Here is a 24,171-nt window from a genome sequence, read left to right as displayed (position 1 = left end):
GGAGTGAAGCGCTTATTGCTGTGTCAGTTCTCACAGAATGCTGATTGATCTAAACCCACCAGCCTGACAAGATGGATTATTGGATGATCGTGATCTCACAAGTCTTGCCAGAATCTAGATGCCTCATATAGCAGGGACTTACTGACAACGGGAAAGTCATAGTCATCATCTTTATCTAAAATCAGAGTGGGTCTTGCTAGTTCTCTCAAAAAGACTACGTGAAATGGTCCCCCTCTTCAGTTTACTGAACAGCAGTGCACAGTTTACTGTGCATTAGTGTAATGTACAGTTTGTCTCTTACTCACTGACCAATTACGAGAAGCCCTCTGTCTGCATTATACCCCATGTGCCATTAAGAAAAATTCCCTAGTGGGTTTATATTGGTTTTATTATCACAATATTACAGTGTAGTAACATTGTGATAATAAAGTACAAGCTATATTTAATGTACTACTACAATTATGTTTTCAATACATTAAGACCCATGTATTTTGGAAAGCAATCAGTTAATACAAATCCCACATATATACTCAAGTCCTTCCCAATCAGTGGTGGGTTGTTGAAGAATTCAGGATGAGCACATTTACACTTTTTAAATATTTTTTATATTTTTTATAATCTCTGCAGAATATATCCCTGTAGGGGAACCTATAGCCACAGCTTCACCCATATTCTTATGCCAAACCCCACAGCCACATAAAGACTGCAGAAGAATAAATGAAAACAGGAAAGGCAGACAGGGGCAACAAATTCATGCCGAGTGTGGACGTGCTCAAGCGTTGGGAATGATAATTTAATTTGTTGAACCCATTGTGGCTCCCACTGCTACTGTAGCTTTGATGCAAAAGGAGCCCATTTGCCAAGGGCAGCGCAGAACAATTTGCAGCTTTAAGTCACCAGGACCTGCAGAGATTTGTTTACTTCTAATATTGCCTATTTCCATATTTCTCTCCAAGGCGGATGTGGATGGATGACAGATTATTCCAGAAATTGAAAAAGTAAGAAACAAATCCCTTGGCACTCACTTTCTGAACAGCACTGGTGCCTGTTTGTCTGGACCACAGTAAGAGGTTGGGGAGAGCACACACTCAGGCCTAACAAGATCTCTGGTATAAAAGACACATGCTGAGTTGTTTACTTTGGTGACTTACCGCTTAACGATTCATTAAATCAACTCAGACTCAATGAATCCCAAATGAAACATCATAATGCCAAGTTGGGTAGAAATGTAAACACCCTGCGATCTTGCTGATAAATAAGTCATTAAAAAGTGAATGAGGACATGAGATACCCATAAAATATGCTTCCTTGGACGACACCGCATTTATATGATGAAAGGATTTTCTTAAGATTAGAGATTTCCCTTTCTGAAATTTCTCCAAAAGCATTTCAGCTCAAACAAGAGGCCCAGACACCTCCTCCAGAGTTCAAAGTAGACAAGACAAAGCTGGCTTTATTATTCCCTTGACTTCCATTTGCTGTATTGGCCTGTGCCGATGCTTTTAAGCAGCGGCATGGATATTCATGCCTACTCATCAGGAAGTCTTCCCTCACGACTTGTGCCACTGCAGGCTCTACGGTCTCTCTCAATGGGTGCATTTGTGTGTGCAATAATACACCCCTGTGACTTGGCACTCGAGCACCCACTCCTTGAAATAGCTGCAAAAAACAGTCAGCATGAACCCTTATTCAGATTGCTAGAAATCTGAATTTGACAACTAAGACATACAATGCTTGCAGACCATCCGCCACCATACAGCCCACATGTTCGCGTCCGGAACTGTAAACATACCCGTTCACTTGTGTTTACTGTTGAGCACATGGCCACAGTCAGATGGCCTGTTGGAAAGCAACGTGTGTGCCGACTGACAATGAGAACAGTCTGGGCAAAGACCTGAGTCATTTGGTGCCTCTTTGGCCAAGTAACACCATGTGATCATGGCTCACAACACAGAACAGGTGCCCACTTACAAAAAAAACCCCAAAGAGACGGAGAAAGAGAGAGAGAGATGCAGCAAAAAGAATAAGCGCTTAGATCAATGTCAGACCACAAAAGGTATATTTCTGCAGCGTGGACTAAAATCCTCAAACCCAAAATTGGTACACCATGACACTAGTTGGCTATGTCAGCACAAGTAGGTGCAGATGTGTGGGAGCTCTCTGGCGTTCAGATCACCAGATTATCACTTTACATAAGGAAATCATCTCTTCCCAAGTACAAAGCTGTTTGTGCACAGTCCAACTGCTATTAAAGATAAGGCTCAGACAACCCACGCAGCTACAGATACAGCATTTCCAATCAAGCTGGCTTTCCCTCAAGTAGCAGCAAAAAAACCCTCTAAACTAGGTTAAAAGACTATATGACGCTTCAAACAAATGCTTTGTTTGACTCCCTTGCATTTCTGTACACCTACATCTTACTGGGCTTTATCCATTCCTGTGTGGCAGCATATTTCTTAAGACTCACGTGGACTAACTTAGCATTTATTCAGCTTTTTTTTAAACTACTGATATTTATATAATCCATAATTACCCATAACAGTTTACTCAGCAGAAGCCATATTTCAAGAAATTCTGAGTACTGATCATATTAGTTTGTAAACAAAATTGATTGTTCACTTCAACACTAACCCCCACCCCCCCATCCCCCACCTCAGTCATATAGGACACCAGTGTTTTAGCTTGTCTTCTTATCCTCTATTGCAAGGGAGTTAAACAGAAGTCCAACTCCTCATCTTAATATCCTTTGTGGACACAGTGGGGTTTTTTTGTGGCTGTGTGTACAGGATTGTGTGCTTTCTTACTGTGACACTGCACCCTTCACTCTGTCTGTCCTCCACACACTGTGGCCCTGTATGTGCAGCATGAGTGGAGCTGTGTGTTGTAGATAAGAGTCAACTGTGGTGTGGGGCACGTGTGAAAAGACCACCAAAAAAAAAAAAACAGGGGGGGATTTAGCTGTCTTTCTCCCAGTCAGATTCACCTCTGGGTGCCCTTTCCTCCACACACTGCCATTACATCGTCCTCATGAATAATCCAGCCTGTGACACTATTCTGTGCTATTCTACTGACACATTTCACCATGAGGCCCAACACATACAGTATGGAAGCTGTCCACTGCAGTGCCCTAGTGAACTACGACTTCCACGCTGTGTATGATGTACAACTTATTTTCGCTCATGATGTGAGAAATATTTTGCCGGAACCTTCCTCTGTCTAGACAGACGATAATTAGCTGTATCTTCACCCGTTTATTGTTCATTTGAATTCCATTACAGCAAGGCTGAAATGAGCAAAAGTAGAATAACATATCTTTAATTAAAAGCTGACTGCCCCTTCTTTGTCTCTCTTTTTTCCTTTTCTCTCTCAACCACTCTCACTTGGATGTCTTAGCGAGCACTAGTCTGACTCATGACAATTAAAAGAGAGGCCGAGAACACCGAGAAGGCACGTGTTATTCTTCACGGGGCAATATTGGCCACTTATTCTTGGGGGCAATTTGTTGTTGCTAAGGAAAATGTGAGAATAGTGTCAGCAGCATGAATTAGCAGATTGCAACAGAAGCTCCTCCAGCTACAAACTCAGCCAAGGAAAAGGATGTGGAGGATAATTAGTGCACAAGTTGCACGCATAAGTCAGACACATTTCCCAGAACGCTGGTTTTCAGATCTGAATAATGATATGCCAACTTAAAAGAACAACTTTTGTTCAGGGACATTTTAGAGTAATTCGTCGGAAGCTATTAGTGCTGCTGTATTCTACCGTTAGTGCTATGAGAAAACATGACGCAGGTTGTTACATCACCTTGTGAGTTTGTGAGCCAAATGTGACAATGTCGAGCCAGTGAAATAGTGCGGCCCTGATGTGTCAGCTGGCACGGCAAGGACTTATACAAAGAGTACACTCCTTGGGCTAGGAAAGACTATATAAGCATTCTTTGCCTGCTTTTATTCACACTCATTAGCTATGCAGCAAGGGGGCTGATTTGAGACCCTTTGAGAGGATCCAGAGAAACCAGGTCTGTTAGTGTGAAATGGAAAACCGACCTGTTTGTCAGTCTCACCTACACCGAATGCTAATGCTGCTCTCATCAATGGGCTCTTCATGCAGAGATCCAGCCGAGGACATAGGAACTAGCACCAGTAAAATACAACCACAGGGCAGCACAGCAAAGGAGCCAGAAGAGGACAGTGGCGTGCCACAGCCCGCGACAGCTACAGCTTTTATCTGCGGTTACACTGATCTGAGGAATGAAGGTAGAGATCCAACTGTTTTGTTCTGTTTCTCATAATGCCTTCAGCAGCCCTTCACTCACTGCCTCTTTTCTCCTTCTGCCATTTACATTGCTTTAGAGAAGGAGTGAATAACAACAGGCTTTCAAAACAATTCTAAAGTGTTAAATCAATACAGACAAGCTCCGGTAAAAATAAGTAACAGTAATATACAGCCAGAAGGCCTGAAAGGGAACACAACACTTTTAATCGATCCTCTTAGTGAAGAGCTCTCTGTGAGAGGCAATTACTGCATCCAGTGAGTGATTTTAAACATACGTAGCATAATTTAAAAAATATAACCTAATGGACATACAACTCAAGTCAGAGGTTTACATACACTCATCATGGGCATGATTGTTATGGCAGTTTGTGGGCCTTCTGGATTCTTCTGGATGTCTTTGACTTGTTTGGCTTGACATATTGCACCACTAATATTGGGTTGAATGTCCATTAGCAACTTGCACCTCGACCAGATGCTTTTGGTATCCATCAACAACCTTTTAGCATAATTCTGGTTGCATATTTGAACACTCTTCTTGGCAGAATTAGTAGAATTCAATTAAATTAGTTGGTTTTTTTTGGAGATCAATTCTACTTTTAAGTCCACAAATTTCCATTAGGGCTAAGGTCAGTTGAGGCTTTGAGACGTCCATTCCAGAAGCTCAGTTGGGCATTTCTAAGCAATTGCAATTTGCCATTATCTGACTCAGACTTTGGCATTATGTAGAAGTAGAATGACCTCCCAAATCGACTTCACCTCAAATTAACAGCTAAAACAATAGCTATAATTGAAACTTATGCACAACTGGGTGTTCCAACAGGAGAATGAACCCAAACGCATATCAGAATTGGTTTTGGAATGGACAAAGCAGGCTAACATTAAGCTGCTGAAATGGCCTTCCCAAAATCTGACCTCAATGCTATTGAAAATTTGTGATCTTCACTTAAGTGTTTGCGTCAGAAAACTAACCAGTTTAACTAAAGTCACTAATTCTCCCATGAAGAGTGGTTAAATATTCAGCAATAATTATACCAGAAACTTGTTGGTGGCTATCAAAAAGATCTGGAGCAAGTATGTGCAACTTGCAAACGTACATTTAACCTAATATTTAGGGCCGAGGTTCACTTTTGGCTACTTTTAATCCTATGTGGATTAGAGAAAGCGCAAAAATAATTTCAAACTTGTGCACCAAAGTCTTATTTTTTAATGTCTCCTGTACAATCATTTGAAATCAACTTGAAACAAAACACTAAAAAACCCAAGAACTACCATGACATTAATGTCCACGATTGCACGTATAATTTGACCAAAACTTACAAATTAAATTTAATAGCAGTGAAAATGGAAATAGAAAGCCACAGTTCATATGTGTAACATTAGTATGAGTAGTCTAAGCAATAAAAAGAGCAGGAAAGCAAACAGAACAGATTGAATAATGGAGAATGCAGTAGCACTTGCTGAGGCTTCTAGTGCTATACTTCCCATCTCTGTCAAGGGTAATGGGATTTCTTAGGTTTAAATGCACTTCACTCACTCTGTGTAGCCAATAGGAAGCTAAACTATTGATCCACAAACAATTTAGCTGTCCAGCTGTCCAGAAAGGGGAAAAACAGGGTGCCCCTAAACGTATAATTAGGCTTCCTGAGAGATCAACTTCTTCAGTATTCGGGCCACGTACCAGGAAGCCTTTCCCTTGGGGCTCTTTCTGCTATTAGCCTTCTATTACTTACAGTTCTACAATCCCTCACACCAAAGTTTAGGGCCTTAATAAGCTAAAGAACTAAAATACATCTTACCAAGGACACTTTGGGTTAATGCAAAAATCTTCACTGACCCTCTCATTCTGTCATCTCCAACAGGCCACTGTTTTTCCATAGCTTTCATAGCTCCGGTTTAGTATGCTGTCAAGGCAACAGTGCATGCATCATCACCTTGAGGCAGCTTTTAGTCAGCTAGCATGAAAAACAGCATATAGTATACATGAAAGGCAGTGCTATATGGAGAAGAGTGTAGTCATGCTTGGAAGCCTTGCAGGCTGAACTAGCATGCAGATGAATTTGAGTTCTTGTCCTCCACACATGCTCGCAGCACCATAGCAACAGGCCTTGCTCAAAGGCCCCAAGAGCAGCTAGGCCCCACCGAAAAAGACACTTTCATACTTAATAGGGGGCGTTCAGTCCACCAACTTCTTTATCCTCAGCACTATAACATAACAATGCAAGCAATTAAAGTTTAACTTTCACACGCTCATAATGAACACTGATTAAATAGCTTCAGTGTTTTCCAAGAACCCTTCCTCCTGCTCCACCAAGCAGCTAAAAAAATTAAATGTTTCAATTATTTACTTAATCTATGTGCGCTCATTTTATTTCAGCTCAGTCTGGGAGTACTCCAGGCATTTACATTTGTGCTAGTTTTCTCTCCTGTGATCTGCTGTGTATGAGTGTGTATGAGTCTAGTTCACCTTGTTTGTGAGTGAGAGAGTTGGAGTGAAGCACGGAGCATGAAAGAGGAGAGACGGGGTGAACCTAGGGTTATACTTTTTGCATCGGTGAGTACCCGAGGATCCACTTTGGCCAGAGTGGTAAAAATATCTTCATCGAAGAGTACACGTGAGGCACTGAACTTTCACCCCCATAACCTCCAATTTGTTGTGATCACACTGATTTGTTCATCCCACTACCTCACAAGGGCACCAGCTCTGCATGCATCCAAGTGGACTTCAAGCATACTCGAAAGATGCAGCAATCTGTGCGCACACAGGGGTATAAAGCTCCCCTTTTCCAAGTTGATAAAAACTTGTTAGCAAACTGTAAGTGTAACAGCCCAAAGCAGTCAACCTGTGGAAAACGATAAGGGTTAAATTATTCCTCAATAATGCTAAATGCTAGATTTTATGTGCAGATTATAGGGGAAATGTAACCTAGTTATATGTAGTGTACACATGCTGGCAAAAAAATATAATTTTTTAGTTTTTAAACATGCAAAACATCTCTGCTCTGTGCCAAAAGTCATTCATTTTCTTCTTCACAAACTGCTCCTGATTCCTTACGGTTTGCAATTTATTAACATGCTTTGTAACACAGTGACATAAATTTAAATCTCAACAGATTGGGAATTTCCTTGTAAACAAGATTTTCATTGTAACCCTCTGGTTAGAAATCCCAGTGAATACATCAGACACACTCTGCTGATTTTCAAATTGCAATCGAAAGTCATCTCGTACAGGACCGAAATAGAGCACCGAGTTGTTTGGCTGCACAGCTTCTCAGCAGCCCTGTAAACAGAGTATCTGACTACACCTACAAAGGTGCAAAAACAGATGGCTCTAGGCTCCCACGTGGGAAGTGAGTCCACTGCGTGTAACATAATATTTCTGCTTAGCTAAATGGAAAAGGGGGCAATCTGAGACTTTAAAAAGTGGTATAATTAAGACCCAGTCACAAAGAGAGGTCTGAAATTGACTTCTCAATTAGAGAAAACTGTCCTCTGAACTTGGTAACCTTGCAAAGTGATAGCTTAAACTCTTTATCATTATTAAATACTAAACACTTAAATACAAGCTGAAAACAACTGAGATGTAATGAACTATTTAATGAACTCTTCATATTACTGCATAAATGAAATATCATCAAGATAGATGAGGGTTGCTCTGCTAATAAGGAAACAAACAATGTTTAGGGCTGGCACCATAATGAAGGAAGACAAATATTATCAGAAATAACCTAAAAGAAAATTCCTGTTCACAGGAGCGCACATTTGTAATCTTGCTCTAATTGACTGGATAAATCCCATAAGATTTACTTTGATTATAAAGCCTAAAAATATCTCAGAGAAAACCAAGTGAAACATCAGAGAAAAGAAATGAAATCTTGTCAGATTTAACCTAATTACAGATTTAAACTCCTCTTAAATGTCACCAAGATCATCGACTTGCTGAAAAATATATATTTTATGAGGTACAGATGTTCTAGAACTGAATGTTCTAAATTTTATAAATGTTTTTTCATCTTTATTTTTTTTATTTTATTTTATCTAAATTACTCTCTTAACTTACCCCAAAAAGATAAAGATGGCTCTTCTTCTTCTACTCACCCTGTATGTGTGTGATAACACTTTGATAACACTGATCGATATCCACCCTTTTTGAGCGGCAGGGGGAGATAACTGATGCTACCTGCTTGTCTGGTCTGCATTATCTTAATGAAAATTAAGATAATGTTTATCTGTCCACCAGTGACATGTCACTTTGGGCAGACAGATAAACAGGAAGAACCTGGCATCACTAAAGAAGCGTGCCACTTTATGCAGACTCACACAGATTAGAAGAAGATAACAAATTTTATATCTATTTTTTTATATATACATGTCTTGAGGGTAGTGGTTTAGAACTAAACCACTCCAGTCTGCATTTGCAAAACAAACCAGAAGAACCACATGAGCCAACGCAGCACTTAGCAGAGTCACATAGATTACACGGAAAAGAACAGCTATACAAAGGGTAAAAAAATAAATAAACTAAGTCATTTCTTTTTTTTTTCTATCTTTGTCCTTCACCGGGATCCTCAACGCTATAAATAGACATGTCATTTAGCAGGTGCTATCAAATAAATCTATTTTTATCTTTAGCATTGTTCCGCATTTGTGTAAACTAACTGAAGGCTGTTCATGCAGGTTGTAGCCTCTCTTTTTTTAATCATAAAGTAGACATGCCAGATGCAAATCATATCTTTCTAGAGCAGGGGTGGGCAATCTCAGTCCACGAGGGCCGGTGTCCCTGCAGGTTTTAGATCTCACCTTGGGTCAACACACCTGAATCACATGATTAGTTCGTTGCCTCTGGAGAACTTCAGGACATGTTGAGGAGCTGATTTAGCCATTTAAATCAGCTGTGTTGGTTCGAGAACACATCTAAAACCTGCAGGGACACCGGCCCTCGTTGACTGAGATTGCCCACCTCTGTTTTAGAGAGTCAGTCACATTTTAAAAATCATACAAGCTAAATCCAGTGTAGATGATTAATTGTTCATAGGCAGCATTGGCTTGGAATTAGAAATAAGTAGCCTCCTGGAGCATTATTATCATCAGATTCACAGGAGTAACAGTAGTGCTGTGAGTGAATGAGCTGTAAATGAGTGCTGTAAGACTAAACACACCAATGAAAGAAAAGGCAAGGGGTTTCTGTGGCTCTGTATTTCTCTGTGCGGTCTTTTGCTAGCATGGATTGGGTTCGCTTGTCACCTTAGAGAAAAGGGTTACTGAAAATCTCACAAGCTGACCTGATCAATGACATATCTGTCTTGGAGGGAATTGGCTTTTGGACAATGAGAATGCCTCCACCAAAAGGGCATGATGTACACTATATATGAAAATAATGCATGTGAATCATGTTGTATTAAATAAGGCTTTTAACTAGTGAGTTAAACCATAAATTCATTTATTTATTTTACTGAGGTCAAAATAAATCTATTCTTTTTCTGATACTTTTACAGTCTGATTTCTGCTACCAGGGGATTCGCCACCTGTTGGACATTAAGAAGAATGCAGATTTGCCTTTGAGAGCCCTGTATCCATATTTATATACAGTCTATAATGATATGCTTTGGCCTTCTCAGTAAACAGGACCCAACTGAAGATTTTAGACTAAGGTGTTAGGCACCACGCACTGGCATTCAATTTGATATCACATCTGACTAAAGAAACACTAACTTCTTACATCTGAGAAGACAAAACCAGCAAAACCAAAGTGATTTGTGATTTGGCTTCAGTTCTAACCTGCACGGCTCTTATATCTCCCTAATGGCTCTACAAAATAAATAAGTATCATCCCATTACAACACTGTAAGTGTAGCTGAATACAATTACACTTGCATTAGCTTTATAGAATTGCACAAATTAGATGGGTTAGCAACACGTGGTGTGCAAATATCCACTATGCTTATGAGTTCTTGGTAGTGCTGTCTTTCTATATAGGATCTATATGATAAAAAGCATGCAGAGAGCAGGGTGCAGCACACACTGGCAGAATCATGCCTAGTGAAAACTGTATTCAGATAGCCAAGGATGGCAGATGGATACTGAAGCCCATTCTAGTTCTCAACTATGAACAGAGAGGTCTGTCTCCAGGCAAGCACAGAAGACGTCATGTCTCTCTGCCTCACCACCGTACCATTAGTGAAGCTCGCTATTGATTGATGGTGTGTAAATTGCTGAGCAATCTATGGAAAGCATCAAGACGACAGCATTTCACGTTTTGTCAGCAGGACACAGAGAAGCACTCTTACAGCAAAGACAGCAAGAAAGAGCGGCGTTTGTGCGCGTGTTCCTCGCACAGTGTTCAACGTCATGGGCTGTCTCGTGCCGCTGCATCCTCTCGTAGCACATTCACCCTTACAATGAGACAAGTCTACAAGATGTATTCCCTTCAGTGTATCTGACACAGCACTCAATGTGAGAGAACAAACAGCATCTAACAAACTTGTCCTACTGCTGCCAAATGCTATTGTTGCCAATCAGTTTAGCGTGTTTTTGTGAAAATCAAAGGTCAAATCTATCTTCTTCAGTTAGGCTAATGCTCTGGTCCAGGAATTTGTAGCGCAAGGCTTGAAAGGACATCTGGGAACAATCTAATCTCCTAAAAGGACTCTCAAATCTTAGATGGAAAACATCCAAGGTTCTCCTTGATGCTCATATCAAGCGAGTAGCGTTTTAAGGACAAGGGGAATGAACCAAAAATCTCTTTGTGCCTTGTTTTCATATAAAAGTCTCATAATATGTCTGCAGTAAAATAAAAAAAGGCTAAATCCCAGATAAGAAAAGACCATTTCTCTCCCCCATTCTCATATTCACAAGTTAGATGTTGAGTGAAGCAAAGTCTAGATGGGAAAGTTCACATTCAGGCCAGCTCTATCTTCTGCCTCAGGTGAGGTTCACCTGTCGACGTCAATACATTGCAGATACATGTGACTGATGCTTCAAACCAAAGCAGAAATACTGTAAGTGCATGTTTATGTCGAGTTATTTGACTGTGACACTAATGGAGGCTGAGCCTGTCCTGTGACGCCGACACGCATCAAAAACCAGGGACATCTTACAGGATACTCTGGTATGCCGGGCCAGTGTGCTGGCAGAGAACAGCTTATTTCAAAATTCAGAACAGAGACATTTTGCTGTGGAGCCAGGGGATAAAACGCAAGATGCTACTTTGCACACACAAGGATAGCCTACTTCTGTGAAGAGTAAATTCATTCACTTGGAGAAGAGTGTCTGTCCTCGGGGTGTCCACGGGGTAGCACAGGATGCATTAACAGCAGCAAGCTTACAAGATTCATAAAGCTCTCCACCTGACAGGCGCCAATGGAATCCCTGTGACATTTTGTGCCACATTAGAGCTCTGATTCAGCCAGGACATACACAGTGAACAATCCTTCACTTGCAATGAGTGGTGTAAACAAAGTCAGAATGAAAATCTGGGCCAGAAATATCTAGCCTATTCACAGAGGATTTTCAAACCTCAGCAAATAACCTGAAAATACCTCGAGTAATTACACTGTGAACCACATAATGCAAAGTTGCAGTTGCTTAAAATATCTTTTGCCCTGACCGCCACTCAAAACAGTTCATTGGGGCCACTCTTTAGCATCGTAATCAATACTATAGCAGTGTAAAAGCCAAGACATTAAGTTATTCAGTAGTCATGGAGACATAGATCAGGCAGTCTTAACGATGTCAGTTATTTTTTGCCAGACTTGAGCCACTGCTGCTAATAATGAGCTCATAGGTTACAATATTCTCCAATCCGTGGTGAGCCCCATACATATGCAGGATACCAATGTATGTCATGAATCATTATATCTGGGATTTTTTTATATACATAATTGGACTATGTCCCCAATGAGTGCAATTTTATACACATTTTATGTATTTTTTTATTATTAATATTCAGGCTACATGTTGGAAGTCTCTTTATAAATGTCCCAAAAGCCCCTGCTGAGTCTCTAACCCTGAGTTTACCAACATAGCATGAGCAGTTCCTCTTCACTAAAACCTAGTCTGGTGAGTCAGGACGCGCCCATGACACCGTCTCCAGCACCTGACAGAAAGACCCTGCAATGGGCCATTACGAAGCGTTACGGCTCAGTCTGCTGGTAAAGATGACACACAGCCATTAGTCTCAATCAATCGTGGTGCTGAAACCGGAACGTGGGTTATACTCCCACCCCAGATCAAAGTGTTTACGGATGCTTCTTCATAATTTCTTGGCTGCGAGAGAGCCAGTAGTTTGAATCATCATCGGTATGTGCAGCGCTACCAGGATATGGCCTCTGGCGTGTTTTCATTTATCTTGACTTATATGTTCGGACTTATTACTTCAAAACAGATGCGCAAAAAAGGGGAAAACACATCACGAACCCACCATCGAGTGTGTTTTGGGAGGTCAGGATGTACAGATGCTAAAAAAGCAGCATCCCCGCCACGCACGCCGCGTTCATATTGATCACGTTATCTGTCTGGATCTACATGCAAAATAATCCTAAATTATTTTTGTTTTTTTGTCTTTTTCGCGTCCAAATCGTTACATATTTCTGCATCTGCATTGAACGAGCTCAATCTCATCCGCGCATCCCACTTGCCCGTTGTAAACAACGCTGATTTCCCAGCTGTCAAAAAAAAAGCTGCACCCGGCTTCTTCTGAAATAATGTCAAAAAATCAGTTCTCACGCTGTCTGCCCAGCGCTCTCCTCGTCCTTACCTTGCGTAGCGGGCAACTGCGTCCGTCGTGTCCTTCAGGATGCTCACACCTGCTCAGCACCGCATCGCCGGGCGCTCAAGATCAGGGAAAGAAACTGACGGAGCCGCGGTCCTGTCCCCGTGGACTGAAAGAAGGGTTATGGCTGCTGACTTAGGGGGGCGCTAGACCTGCTCGTTCCACATGACCACAGTGGACCCCGCAGTGAAGCCCAGACCACTTTCAGATCAGAGCAGCCCATGAAGTTTTTCTTTATTTATAATTTAACATAAAATGATAAAGGGGCTGTATTAAAATAATTTATTCTGTCGCCTACTGGGAAGTTTTAGATCTCTTCTTGATTTAAATGATGGAGAACATGATTTATATATCTTCTTGAGATATGTTTTCCCTTTTTGCCCTTTAAAAAAAAAGTAAATGAAATGGTACATATTAAAAATCAGCAGCATATTCTGACATCCAGCAGACATAAGCAAATGAAGCCCATTTGAAGTAATTTTTGACTGCTAAGCGTTTGCCTCAGTTCAATACTCACTACTCTTTCAACTCTGATTTTCTCTCCTTGGAGTCTGTCCCAGATATTAATGCATGTGTAATAACTGGTGGAAATATGAGCACAGATCGGTTTGTTTTTAACTAATAAACGGGATGAATAATGAATTTGGTTGCACCGAAAATGTAGTCTTCTTGAATAACCTACTCATTTTAAACAGCTGTGTGTATTAAGTACATCAAAGTTCCCTACACTCATTACTGGTGGCAAAGACAGAAAAAAACTATAGTTCCTGTTGCTAGATTTGGTTAACCTCCATCCCTCTACCATCTCTCACGTGATGCCAACATTAACCTTCAGTGTTCTCATCCCTAACTGGACCAGTCTCATACACTATGAGTCCCATCAGTTAACACTTGCTCTCTGATATCTTATCTTTTGTTCTGCTTTTGCTGCACAGAGGATTTGTCGAATACTTTGAGATCAGTTTTAATGAATGAGAATCAATTTTTCTGCCTCCAAGAAATAAATAACAAAACACGGACTAATAAATAAATATTTCAGCCCTTCATCAGTCATCAGTTCTGCTTTACCAACTGAAATGTATGCACACAGAAAACATTTTTAAGACAAACTGGTTCCTATGGAATTGTGTTTATTTTGCAATGCATATGTGCACTTTGAAGCTGATTTTTACTGTGCTTGTTGGATGCTTTGTGCTGTGCCACAAACTAAAAATTCAGTCCGCTGTTTTGGGCTTGCAGCTAAACTCTCAGACAAAAAAATCTTAAATCTTGGATGGATAAATTGATCTGCGTGTCTGCACACTGCTGAGAAACGAGTGTGACGGCAGCCTGCATATTAACCGTCAGCTTGTTGTTCATCGTGCCAATATCAAAAGGGCACCTCTACTAATTACAACGCCTTGCCCATGTGTCAGTCTAAACATGAAACCATCTCAATCCCCTGGGATTAGATCTAAATCTTGGATGTAAACACCAAACGCCAAGTAATAATCTGCGGTGGCAGAAGCCTATAAATAATGCAGGAATCCTTGAGAAAGAGCAGGGCAGAATTAATTGAAGGACTTAGCCTCTCTGGCTAAGATATCAAAGAAGTTTTTTTTTATGCCTTCTTCTTTTTTTAATGTGATCAGAAACTGACTTTACATTGAGGGTATGGCCCTCAATGTAAAAGGCAGATCGAGCTGAGTGTAGCAGCTTTGTTCCCCAGAGATATACTTATTATTCAGACTTTTAATCAAGAAGGGATTGTTTCCTCTCAAATGGCAACTCAGTGGATATATCATTAAAATCATGACACTCCATAGAAAATCACCAAGCCGAAGGGACTTGGTAAGACTGAAGAAATTTATGGCAGCCAAATACAGTAGTGTAATGCATGGCCCAAAAGGATATTATTCTGCATTAGGGTTATCCAAGCTCTAGTTGTCTTCAACCCAAAGACAAACACTGTTGTTCTTCTTACAACATGGCAGTGCAAATAGAGACAGATCCTGCTGGTGAATTAGAATGTTACAAGGTCGGTATCTGGGGTGGATAAGAAGAACGGCAAACACCCTGCTGTCTGGAAAGAATGGGTGGCTGACATCTATCTGCCTTGCAAAGGGGGAGGAGGAAAGAGGGACACGAAGAGGCATGGGAGGGGGGGGGGGGGGGGGGGGGTAAATGTAATTTAGCCTCCGTGATCTCCACAGGGGCCTGTGCAAAGGTAACCCCCACCCATCAACCCAAATACACATGGGATATAGTCGGGGGTGCACAGGGAATAAGAATCAGGGTGTGGAAAGGTTATTATCTTGGTGTAATCTTGATAATAAAAAAATGGGGGATGGGTTTTTAGAGATAGTTAATACCAGATCAATAGAACAAAACACTCATTTTTGTTCAGTAAAAACTCCCACCACATGAGCTCATTCCCCCCACCTAAAGGAAAACAGTTATTTGGATACACTCATATTCATCCGAGAAGAGATGATTTCACTCCTACTCCTACTCAATTTCAGGTTAAACAAATCTACCAGTCAGGCTAAAAATACTTAGTCTTGACAGATGTGTGTGTGTGTGTGTGTGTCTGCGTAATGCGCATGTGTGTATGTGACTATGTGTTGGCTAACCATTCGTCAGCCATATGGAAATGTCACAGAGTAATCATAAACAATTATCCACCCCAGCTCTCAAAGCTTCAGAATAGGGCAAATTTACATAAAGAGACACAAAGGCTCTGTCACTTACATACAAAAGAACAGACCCCCTGAAGCTTAGCACACACTTAAAATGTATCAGAAACTAAATGTTGATGCTTTTCTAACACCCTTGTTTCACATCCTTGATTCTTCATAACTTACATGGATGCTTAAAGACTCTTAGCATCTGGTATGCAAATGGGCTGCTTTAAAGCTGGTTGCAGGTTGTTTGAAAACAGAGAATGACAAGAAGGCTGTGTAATGACATTTTTTCCCTATTGGAAGTACACTTTAGCAAGACATAAACCAGCTGTAGATCAATTTAAACCAGGCTTTCTACTCGGTAATAAATCAAAGTCCTGGACACAGACAGATCTGGGAACGGTTAATGGATGCTATGGCAGACGTACAGCCAACACAGGATGAATCCACTGAAGACTGGATGAGGAATGGGAAAATGGAGGAGGGGGGTGACTTTGAAGCAGCGGAAAGGGGGGCTGGTGAGATGGTTGGTGGAGACCAGGAGGGTAATGGGGCAGCTGCTTGTTTGATGGTAATGATTGCCAATCAACAGACAAATAATGTGATTCTGCTGCCATGGAATAAGCCTCTTACAGGGAGTCCAGCTATTCGAGGGCTAGGGATGTTAACAGAAGGACTAACAACTTCATAGGCTTTCAGCTAAAATGTAGAGTGATTGTGCGTATTGTAATTTGACTACACTATTCGGTAAAGTGATATACATATGTGGCATTTTCTCTTTTTACAGCATCATTAAAATAGTTTTGTTGACAGTTTGCATCATGCAGACTGTACATTTGCCAGTAAGCTTTTAAAAGCCTGTTGCTTAATTCAGCCATCGGTGTAATTGCCTCACGTCACTAGATGGCAGTAAAGTCAAGAGGTAAAATCTGTCAAATGGAAACAAATTGACAGACAAGTCCTGTAGCTGAAGGTCATAAGGTCATTGAGATCACCACTGCTGCTCGGAGAATGCTGTTTATTTTAAATAATATAGCCTTTGTTCCAGTTGCAATTCACAACAATTCATTTTTTGTTAATATTTTCCCTGTGACCAGGTCTCATTTCGGACCCCCCCCCCCCCAATTATTTTCAAGACACTAGATAGCAAGCTTCCCTGCTTCTTGACACCACTGCTGTGTGATAAAGCACCAGATGGTGGGTTGCTTTCTCGATATTTCTTGACAGTGCCCATGATAGAAGTGGCCACGAGTAAGCTCCAAAAAGGTCCAACTACTGTGTTGCAAAAGACCCTATAGAGGCTTCCCCAAGGAGATTCAGGAAGGTGAAGGTATCCATATTAATATATTTCTCAGCTTTTGCTCAATGTACATTCATTGATGCAGTTTAGATCATGTGGCTAATTTCACGGTCCAATATCCAAGAGCCCATTTGAAGATTTAAGATTTAAGTCAATACCATGTGCCAACACAGCACAGAGCAGCTATCTAAACTCTGCATCCTCACAGTGCATGATGGATACAGTGGCTCCTTTTGAAAAAGAAGTGCTTGACTCCGAATTATAACTCACAAACGCACATCTTAAAGCAGAGAATTCACAAGTTGAAGAGGAAATTACGTCTCATTAATATTGATCTATTTTTTTTAAATTAAGCAAGCTTACTATTCATCTCTGAATGAAGAAAATAAGAACAACCCCAGCTTACTTCTTTTCACTGTAGCCAGGCTGACAAGAGTCAGAGCTCCACTGACTCTTCCATTAGTCCATTAACCTTAACTAGTAACAACTTAATGAATTTCTTCACAAATAAAATTTTAACCATCAGAGTATAGAAACAGCTTTAGTTAAGAGTTGTGCCTCATCACATGAAGGTGTGGGTCATCATCAGCAGAGGTTTCGAGTGAAACCATTGTGAGACCTTCCCTCAACCTATTGTGTGAGATGTGACGTTAAGGCGCCTGGGAAGGGATCTCAAAACTGCACTGTAGGTGGCAGACAGACAGTTGGTGTCGTGAGCCGTCTCTTCTCTTCACGGATAGTCGTTCACAGTGGACATAGATGACTTCTTCCCCTCCTCTTTCAAACCATCGGTCTTCTCTGTCTGAAATGTGAACATTGGCGACCTCGAAAGAGTGACCTTTATCCTTTAGATGCAGATGTACAGCTGAGTCTTGTCCTGTCGAGGTGATTCTTCTATGTACCATGCATTTATGCAGTGGCTGTTTGGTTTCTCCAGTGTACAGGTCTAAGCATTCGTCGCTGCACTGCACACCATATACCATGTTGTTTACATTGTGGTTGGGAGTTTTGTCTTTGGGATGAACAAGTTTTTATCTGATTGTGTCGATGGGTCTGAAGTGCACTTGGATGTCGTGCTCGTAGATGCCACGCTTATGAGCCATGCTTTAGTGCTAAATTTATACTCTTCTTATGGACACTGACCGTGGACTTATTTCTGTGCCTGTACTCCAGTTGCAGTATTCGATACTATCGACTATAATACTCTATTACAGAGCAGTTGTTTGAATCACATTTATCTAATAGACTACAATTCAATCATGTAAATGGGTAGACTTCTTTACACAGTAATATTAATACGTTCCTTAGTAATATTAATTTTAAGTTCTCTAGCTTCCCTTTGGCAGTATCATGAGAAGCCATATCATAAATTTTCATTGCTATGCAGATGACCCAACTTTTTCAAACCATGAAGCCAGATGAGACACATCAGTTAGCTAAACTGCAGGAATGTCTTAAAGACATAAAGACCTCATTAACCTCCAATTCCTGCTTCTAAAAATGAAAAAAGTTATTGAAAATTAATGGCATTACTTGCCCTCAAATAACACTTTGAGGAATTTTGGACTCTGTTCTGGTCATTGACTTCTCTTCATTGGTTCCCTGTTAAATCCAGAAAGAAATTTTAAATCCTTCCTTGAATCCTGTTTCTGGCAGAGGATTTTTCCTGTTAAAAATGACCTTTTCTTTCCCACTGTTGCCAAGTACTTGCTCATATAGGCTTGTCTGTTTGTAGGGTTTCTACCTTATAATATAATGCACCTTGGGATGACTGGTGTTGTTATTTAATGCTATATAAATAAAATCGAATCTATCATGTTAACAACTGTATTTTATTAACTACGATCCAGTAACTACTTATTGTCTATTAACTAGCACTTATTAAAATTATCTCAATACAAAGCTTTACCTTTTTACATATCTGAGTTTTTAGAAGCCTCACCAAAGTGATTTTGGTAGCCAAACTGAAAATGGTACACGGTTTTTATTATGTGGTATTGTTATGAGCTGAATCAGAAATCAGAAATTATGCAGCAATTAAGACTCAATGACAGTGTTTGTTATGGAGTACTGAATTTAAATGCATTCACAGCATGACAAGGCAATGACATTTTAAGCCTGAAAACAGATAGTTATTTATTCATTCATTATTTCCTGCAGCTTGAGTTCCATACTTTCACTAAAAGGAAAAAAATATTACATAGCGATAAAGAAAGAGTCTGTTAGTACAAATCTGTTTCTTAAATACAAAAAAACATTTGCAATACTGTCAGAAAAGAGCATAATTTTAGAAGTATATTGAGACTTAGCAGAACCAGTACAAATCAGAATAGTATAATTTTGTGCATCATGATATTGACATTGTAAAACAGCAGGATTATATAACTTGGCATTCAAATCAGAAAGCAATAAGAATTTGACTGTATATGCAATTTTCTGTCCAGTTAGTTACAGTACAATATACACTGTGCACAGCAAGTAAAAATGAATATGTTTTATATATATATATACACATATACATATGTATATATATATATATATACATATACATATATATATATATATATGTTCTCTCCAAGTTGTCTATATTTATAATATTCCTACCAACAAGTTGAGCCATATCGTGCATGATATCGTCGCTTAGACTGCTGTAAAAGCTGCTTGTTCCTGTACAATCAATTAAGATATTTACAATTTCAACAAATATTCTACATGTCTTTAAAAAAATAAAACTTGATGCAAGTTAAGAAAAACTAAATCTTGATCCCATCCAAAGGCCCTCAAGAGCAGTTAGTAAATGCGAACAACTTTTACTTAATAGGAGTTGAATTAATGTGCTGTGTCCACAACCACACACAAACACAGATATCCATACACTGCAGAAATACCATTAGGTATTGCAGGCATTTATACATCAGTGGTGGTTCTTACAATGTTTTAATTTGATCCAGTACAGTGTGTTTTACTTTTCAAAGAAATCAAAGCCAGTCCTGTGTCTTTAAAAAAAAAAAGCCAAGCGCATATTAATTATTCGTCCATCCACAGGGTGCTCTTCTCATGCTTATCTTATCCATCCTTGGATGTGACTTCTGCATTTCTCCCATTGTCTCTGTTCCAGACACTGAAGGCCAGAAAGAGACTTTGCAAGTGAATCAATGCTTTAAAGAAAAGGCACTACCTGCTGAAGGAGCACTTGCAGGGACTGAAGCAAGCTATCACACCATCAGCTATTCCCTACTGGCCTTCAGATCAAGCACAATAAGAGGAGGTCACATGCAGGGCAAAGGTCATGAGGTCATGTGACATGCCATGCAGCACTTTAGCCTCCTTCTTCATTGGCGCAGTGTGACAGCGACTACAGATGAGGACGTATCAGTGCAACACTCTGAATTATAACATGTGCACTGCTCTCAAATTCCACTGTGCAGAATGTTCACTTCATTACATATAACTTTACATATGCGCTGTACAACATCTTCCTTTTAAACGCACCATGGGAACTGCCTTAATGTAATAGATTACATAGCATTTTTCTGGTACAAGTTTCTGGGTTGGAAAAAAATATACATGGAGTAGTAGAAATTTACTGTAGACAATGCCCCCTATTTGAATAGATAATATGACAACCATCAACACAAACAAATATAGTTCAGACAATAACTGCATAGTCCATATCAGATTCCTGGTAAAAATGCAATAGTTGTTAATATTAAAGTGTTGATTAATATATGGATTTATGGAACTGTCATGAACTGTTAAAGTTATGGCTGAGCTGGTTACTTCCTAAATGTCGCTCAGGGTATAATTAGCTAAGGTTTTCCAAGCTTCTCCATAAGATGCCCGTGTGAAAACATAAACGTCTTTAATGAGTTTTACGTTTCATTTATGGAGCTGGGTATACATGTTTGATCATAAAGCCATGCAGTGTTGGGACAGCCCTGTAAGAGTGATGTAGGGATTGAGGGGGCTTGAGTAGTCAGTGCATCACCCCACACTGTTCTGTTAAGACCGACTGGCTACACAAAAGAGTTCAAGGAGTTCATGGCTTTTATAGGGGATGGGGCCTCCGAGCTCTCATGGCCCTCAGCAGTGTCCCTACTGGCACTCTTTCCACTATACTGCCCGATAAAGGAGCCATCCTCGTTGAACTGTCCGTCTCCTCCTTCACCGTAGTCAACTAAACTGTCGTCACTGTCGTCTCTCTTAACTGTCCCATTAGATGGCGAGCGGCTCCCTTTTAAAGGTTTATGGTCCTCATTGTCACTGAAGGAGAAAATAACATGCAGGCATTACAGGTGAGATGATGTGACAGATGCAATAAGGAGAATAGTGATCACTTTTTTTTTTTAGATGGAGCATAGAAGAGCCAATTGTTGCTTTTACCACAACCTACCCCTTAAGTTCGGTAGATAATGGCAAAGTTGTTATATGAATATTAATATGCAGCAATGAATATAAAATACATTTCAATGCACATTCGGGTTGCTCCATGTCTAAAAAATGTTAGCCATGAATGATTAGCTGGTTTCCATCAGGCAACGGGGGAATAAAGCTCAAGCAATCATACCCTTTTCAAATTCCCCCTGAAACCAAATATGAAGTGGTAAATGTGCTGTTTGACAAAAGCATTTTTCTCCCAAGGCAGAGACTGTGATGAAAAACAGAAAATCCAATGAAATGATGTGAATAAAGGAAAGTTTAAGCCAAGTATCCCTGCCCCCAAAGCAAGCACGACGATAAATCACAAATTGGCAAAAATGCATGGAAAGTCCTCAAAGAAAGTTTTCTTTGGGTATCAGATAGTTGAGAACATTGCATATACACGACTTGAACACCAATGAGATCGCAAAGCCGTCACAATGCTGAGATGCTCCAAAATGAAAAGACAATAAATGGTATGCAAAAGCATTTAGGGGACATGACGGGAATAGAATAGCCACAGATTGCTGACGGCTTATTTTTTGAAGCACTGCACATAATGAAGGCTTTGTGACAAAATATTATACACGATGACAGCTGTGAAAGATAGCAAGCATTTTTCTCCGCAGTGACTTCATTACCCACCGACCCTTTACACATGCTACACTTACAAAACCCTTCACCCCCACCAATCCCCATCATTGCCCTTACCTTTCCTGAGACCTACACCCCCTGCGTTAGGATGATGACGTCATTCTGAGATCAAACAGATTCCTACATTTTACATTTCTGTAAGTCTGGCACTTTAACAGGCAAATGTGCTTTGTACAAGTACAGATTAATCTAAAAATACAGTATACTCTCCAGCAGTCAAACAAGAACAGCTCAGTTGACTTAAGTAATGCCTTTATTGACATACTGTAAGGTTCCAGCTGAGTGTAATGAAACAGCATGGATATAAAGAATACTCTCACAAAGGCACTATAATATTTATACACTTTGCCTTGTGATTTGTCTACTGTGTTTTTACAGCCGATATCCATTGGAGAGATTATCTCGTGGTGTAAATACTACAGACTGGTGGTATTCTAGATTTAAAAATATATCAACACTTTTCTGTGTAGCATATTTATCTGTGCCAAACACTTCCAGTGCTGTCTAAAAACCAATAACAACTCATTCGTGAGCCATATTGTTACAATGGGCAAAAAGCTCCTTAATTATGATGAACGTGAACTCTGTTATTAAGCTGATTCCCACATATTCTATCCTGATTCGGTGCATACTTACAAGCACAACAAACTGGCTATTGAAAATAGGCACCCCAAAAAATACACTGTCTTTCAGATACTATTCCTTGTAAACTACAGTAGCCAGCTATTTTAAGAAGCTCTTCAGTTAAAGTAACCTGTTTTTAGAAACAGAGTTGGAAGTTTAGAGTTGGAATGGAGAGCTATAGATAAGCTGGAGGATTGGGCAGTAGTGCGAGACAGACTACTATTCTGTTGATCTTTTCCCAGAAAAATAAAATCTAGAATAACACCAATCATAAATGATTTCTACTAAAGAATGGCTATTGGCCTGTTGTAAGTAGCATTAACCAGCTCTGACCTCTCAGTGTTGATTGCTTCCCTCAAGCGTGCTGACAATTTCATAACATACCCATATGCATCTATATACTGTATATCTATATCTATATATATATATATAAACAATACTTCCATTCAACACATTATTGCCTACAGCAAAATTTCATACATAATATCAAATCTTAAAACCATGCATATCACATTTTTATATATAATTAATGATATGTATTTATCGCACATCTTGTCTCACATAAAATCCATAGAACAGATTCATGTATACATAATACAAAAAGGAATATAAAATATAAAAGCAAGACCATCTTAGAAATTCACTTATAAAAAAAAAAGAATATTCAAAAATGCTAGTTTTACAGAAGTAAAGTGCTTCATTGTTCTGTATTCTGCATGTGATTAAAGAAGCAGCCTAGAAAAAGGATGCTGACAAGCATAGCTGGATAACTGAAGTAACAGTTAACAGGACTGACCATTTCAGAGATTTCCAATCCTATCAGGGTCATGTACTGTAAGTAGCAATACACTAGGCAAAGTGTTAATACTAATATATACATATACATAGATATATCTATATATATATCTATGTATATATATACTATACATACAATGTATATGATTAGCTTATTAGTTGAAAAGCTTGGGGTCAGTTCAGGATGTGTTGCAAATGAAAGTAGCTTATACTGTTTATTCCTGACAGTCTTATTTGTAATGTTAAAACACCCTAAACCACGAATCCCCTGAACCTGAAGAATCCTGCACACATATCAAGCACACATAAAGTCCAACACAAATAGCATCCAGGGTGTCCCAGAACCCAGAAAAGAAATCTTGTACTTCACGGTGGTAGAAGATCAGACTGGGTTACTTCCTCTTGTTGTTTTGACTTTAGTTAATGGTGATTCTGGATGATTTTTTTTTATTAGTTTTAAGGGTTGAGAAGTAGGAGGGAGTGCAGAGCTCCAGCACAGAGTGTAGATTTAGGAAAGAAAGTGGGAACACGGGGCAAGTGGTTGATGGGTACAATCTGCTCTGGGGACTCCAAAGGCTGGGGCACTTTCTCTCACCTGTATTCCACAAAAGTACAGTCGTCATCTTTCATGGGCTGGAACTCAGGGTCTGTGTGGGCATCCTCCTTCTCTTTGA

The 24,171-nt window shown here is 39.9% G+C and overlaps 2 protein-coding genes across 15 annotated transcripts in view; both read right to left on the bottom strand.

Moving 5' to 3' along the window:
* The window catches only part of cntn1a (contactin 1a), a 63,908-nt gene extending 50,762 nt beyond the window's left edge, over positions 1–13,146 (bottom strand). Inside the window, exon 1 of the mRNA XM_006782533.2 lies at positions 13,028–13,146. The gene's annotated coding sequence lies outside the window, so the exon portion shown is untranslated. The remainder of the gene's footprint in view (positions 1–13,027) is intronic.
* A 5,969-nt stretch (positions 13,147–19,115) lies between these two features.
* LOC102798973 (neuronal cell adhesion molecule-like) overlaps positions 19,116–24,171 on the bottom strand; it is a 76,960-nt gene continuing 71,904 nt past the window's right edge. For all 14 annotated transcript variants that reach the window (XM_087843249.1, XM_087843251.1, XM_035913673.2 and 11 more), the window contains 2 exons: positions 24,093–24,171; positions 19,116–21,268 (listed from right to left, as the gene is read on the bottom strand). In XM_087843249.1, the coding sequence (XP_087699375.1) occupies positions 21,022–21,268; positions 24,093–24,171 (326 nt within the window). In that variant the 3' untranslated portion in view covers positions 19,116–21,021. The remainder of the gene's footprint in view (positions 21,269–24,092) is intronic.

Source organism: Neolamprologus brichardi, chromosome 7 (assembly GCF_056152115.1).
Source record: "Neolamprologus brichardi isolate AB-2024 chromosome 7, ASM5615211v1, whole genome shotgun sequence".
In the NCBI taxonomy this organism is placed as follows: Eukaryota; Metazoa; Chordata; class Actinopteri; order Cichliformes; family Cichlidae; genus Neolamprologus; species Neolamprologus brichardi.
The sequence above is the reverse complement of the archived record's forward strand: the minus strand, read 5'-3'. Positions and strand labels throughout refer to the sequence as shown.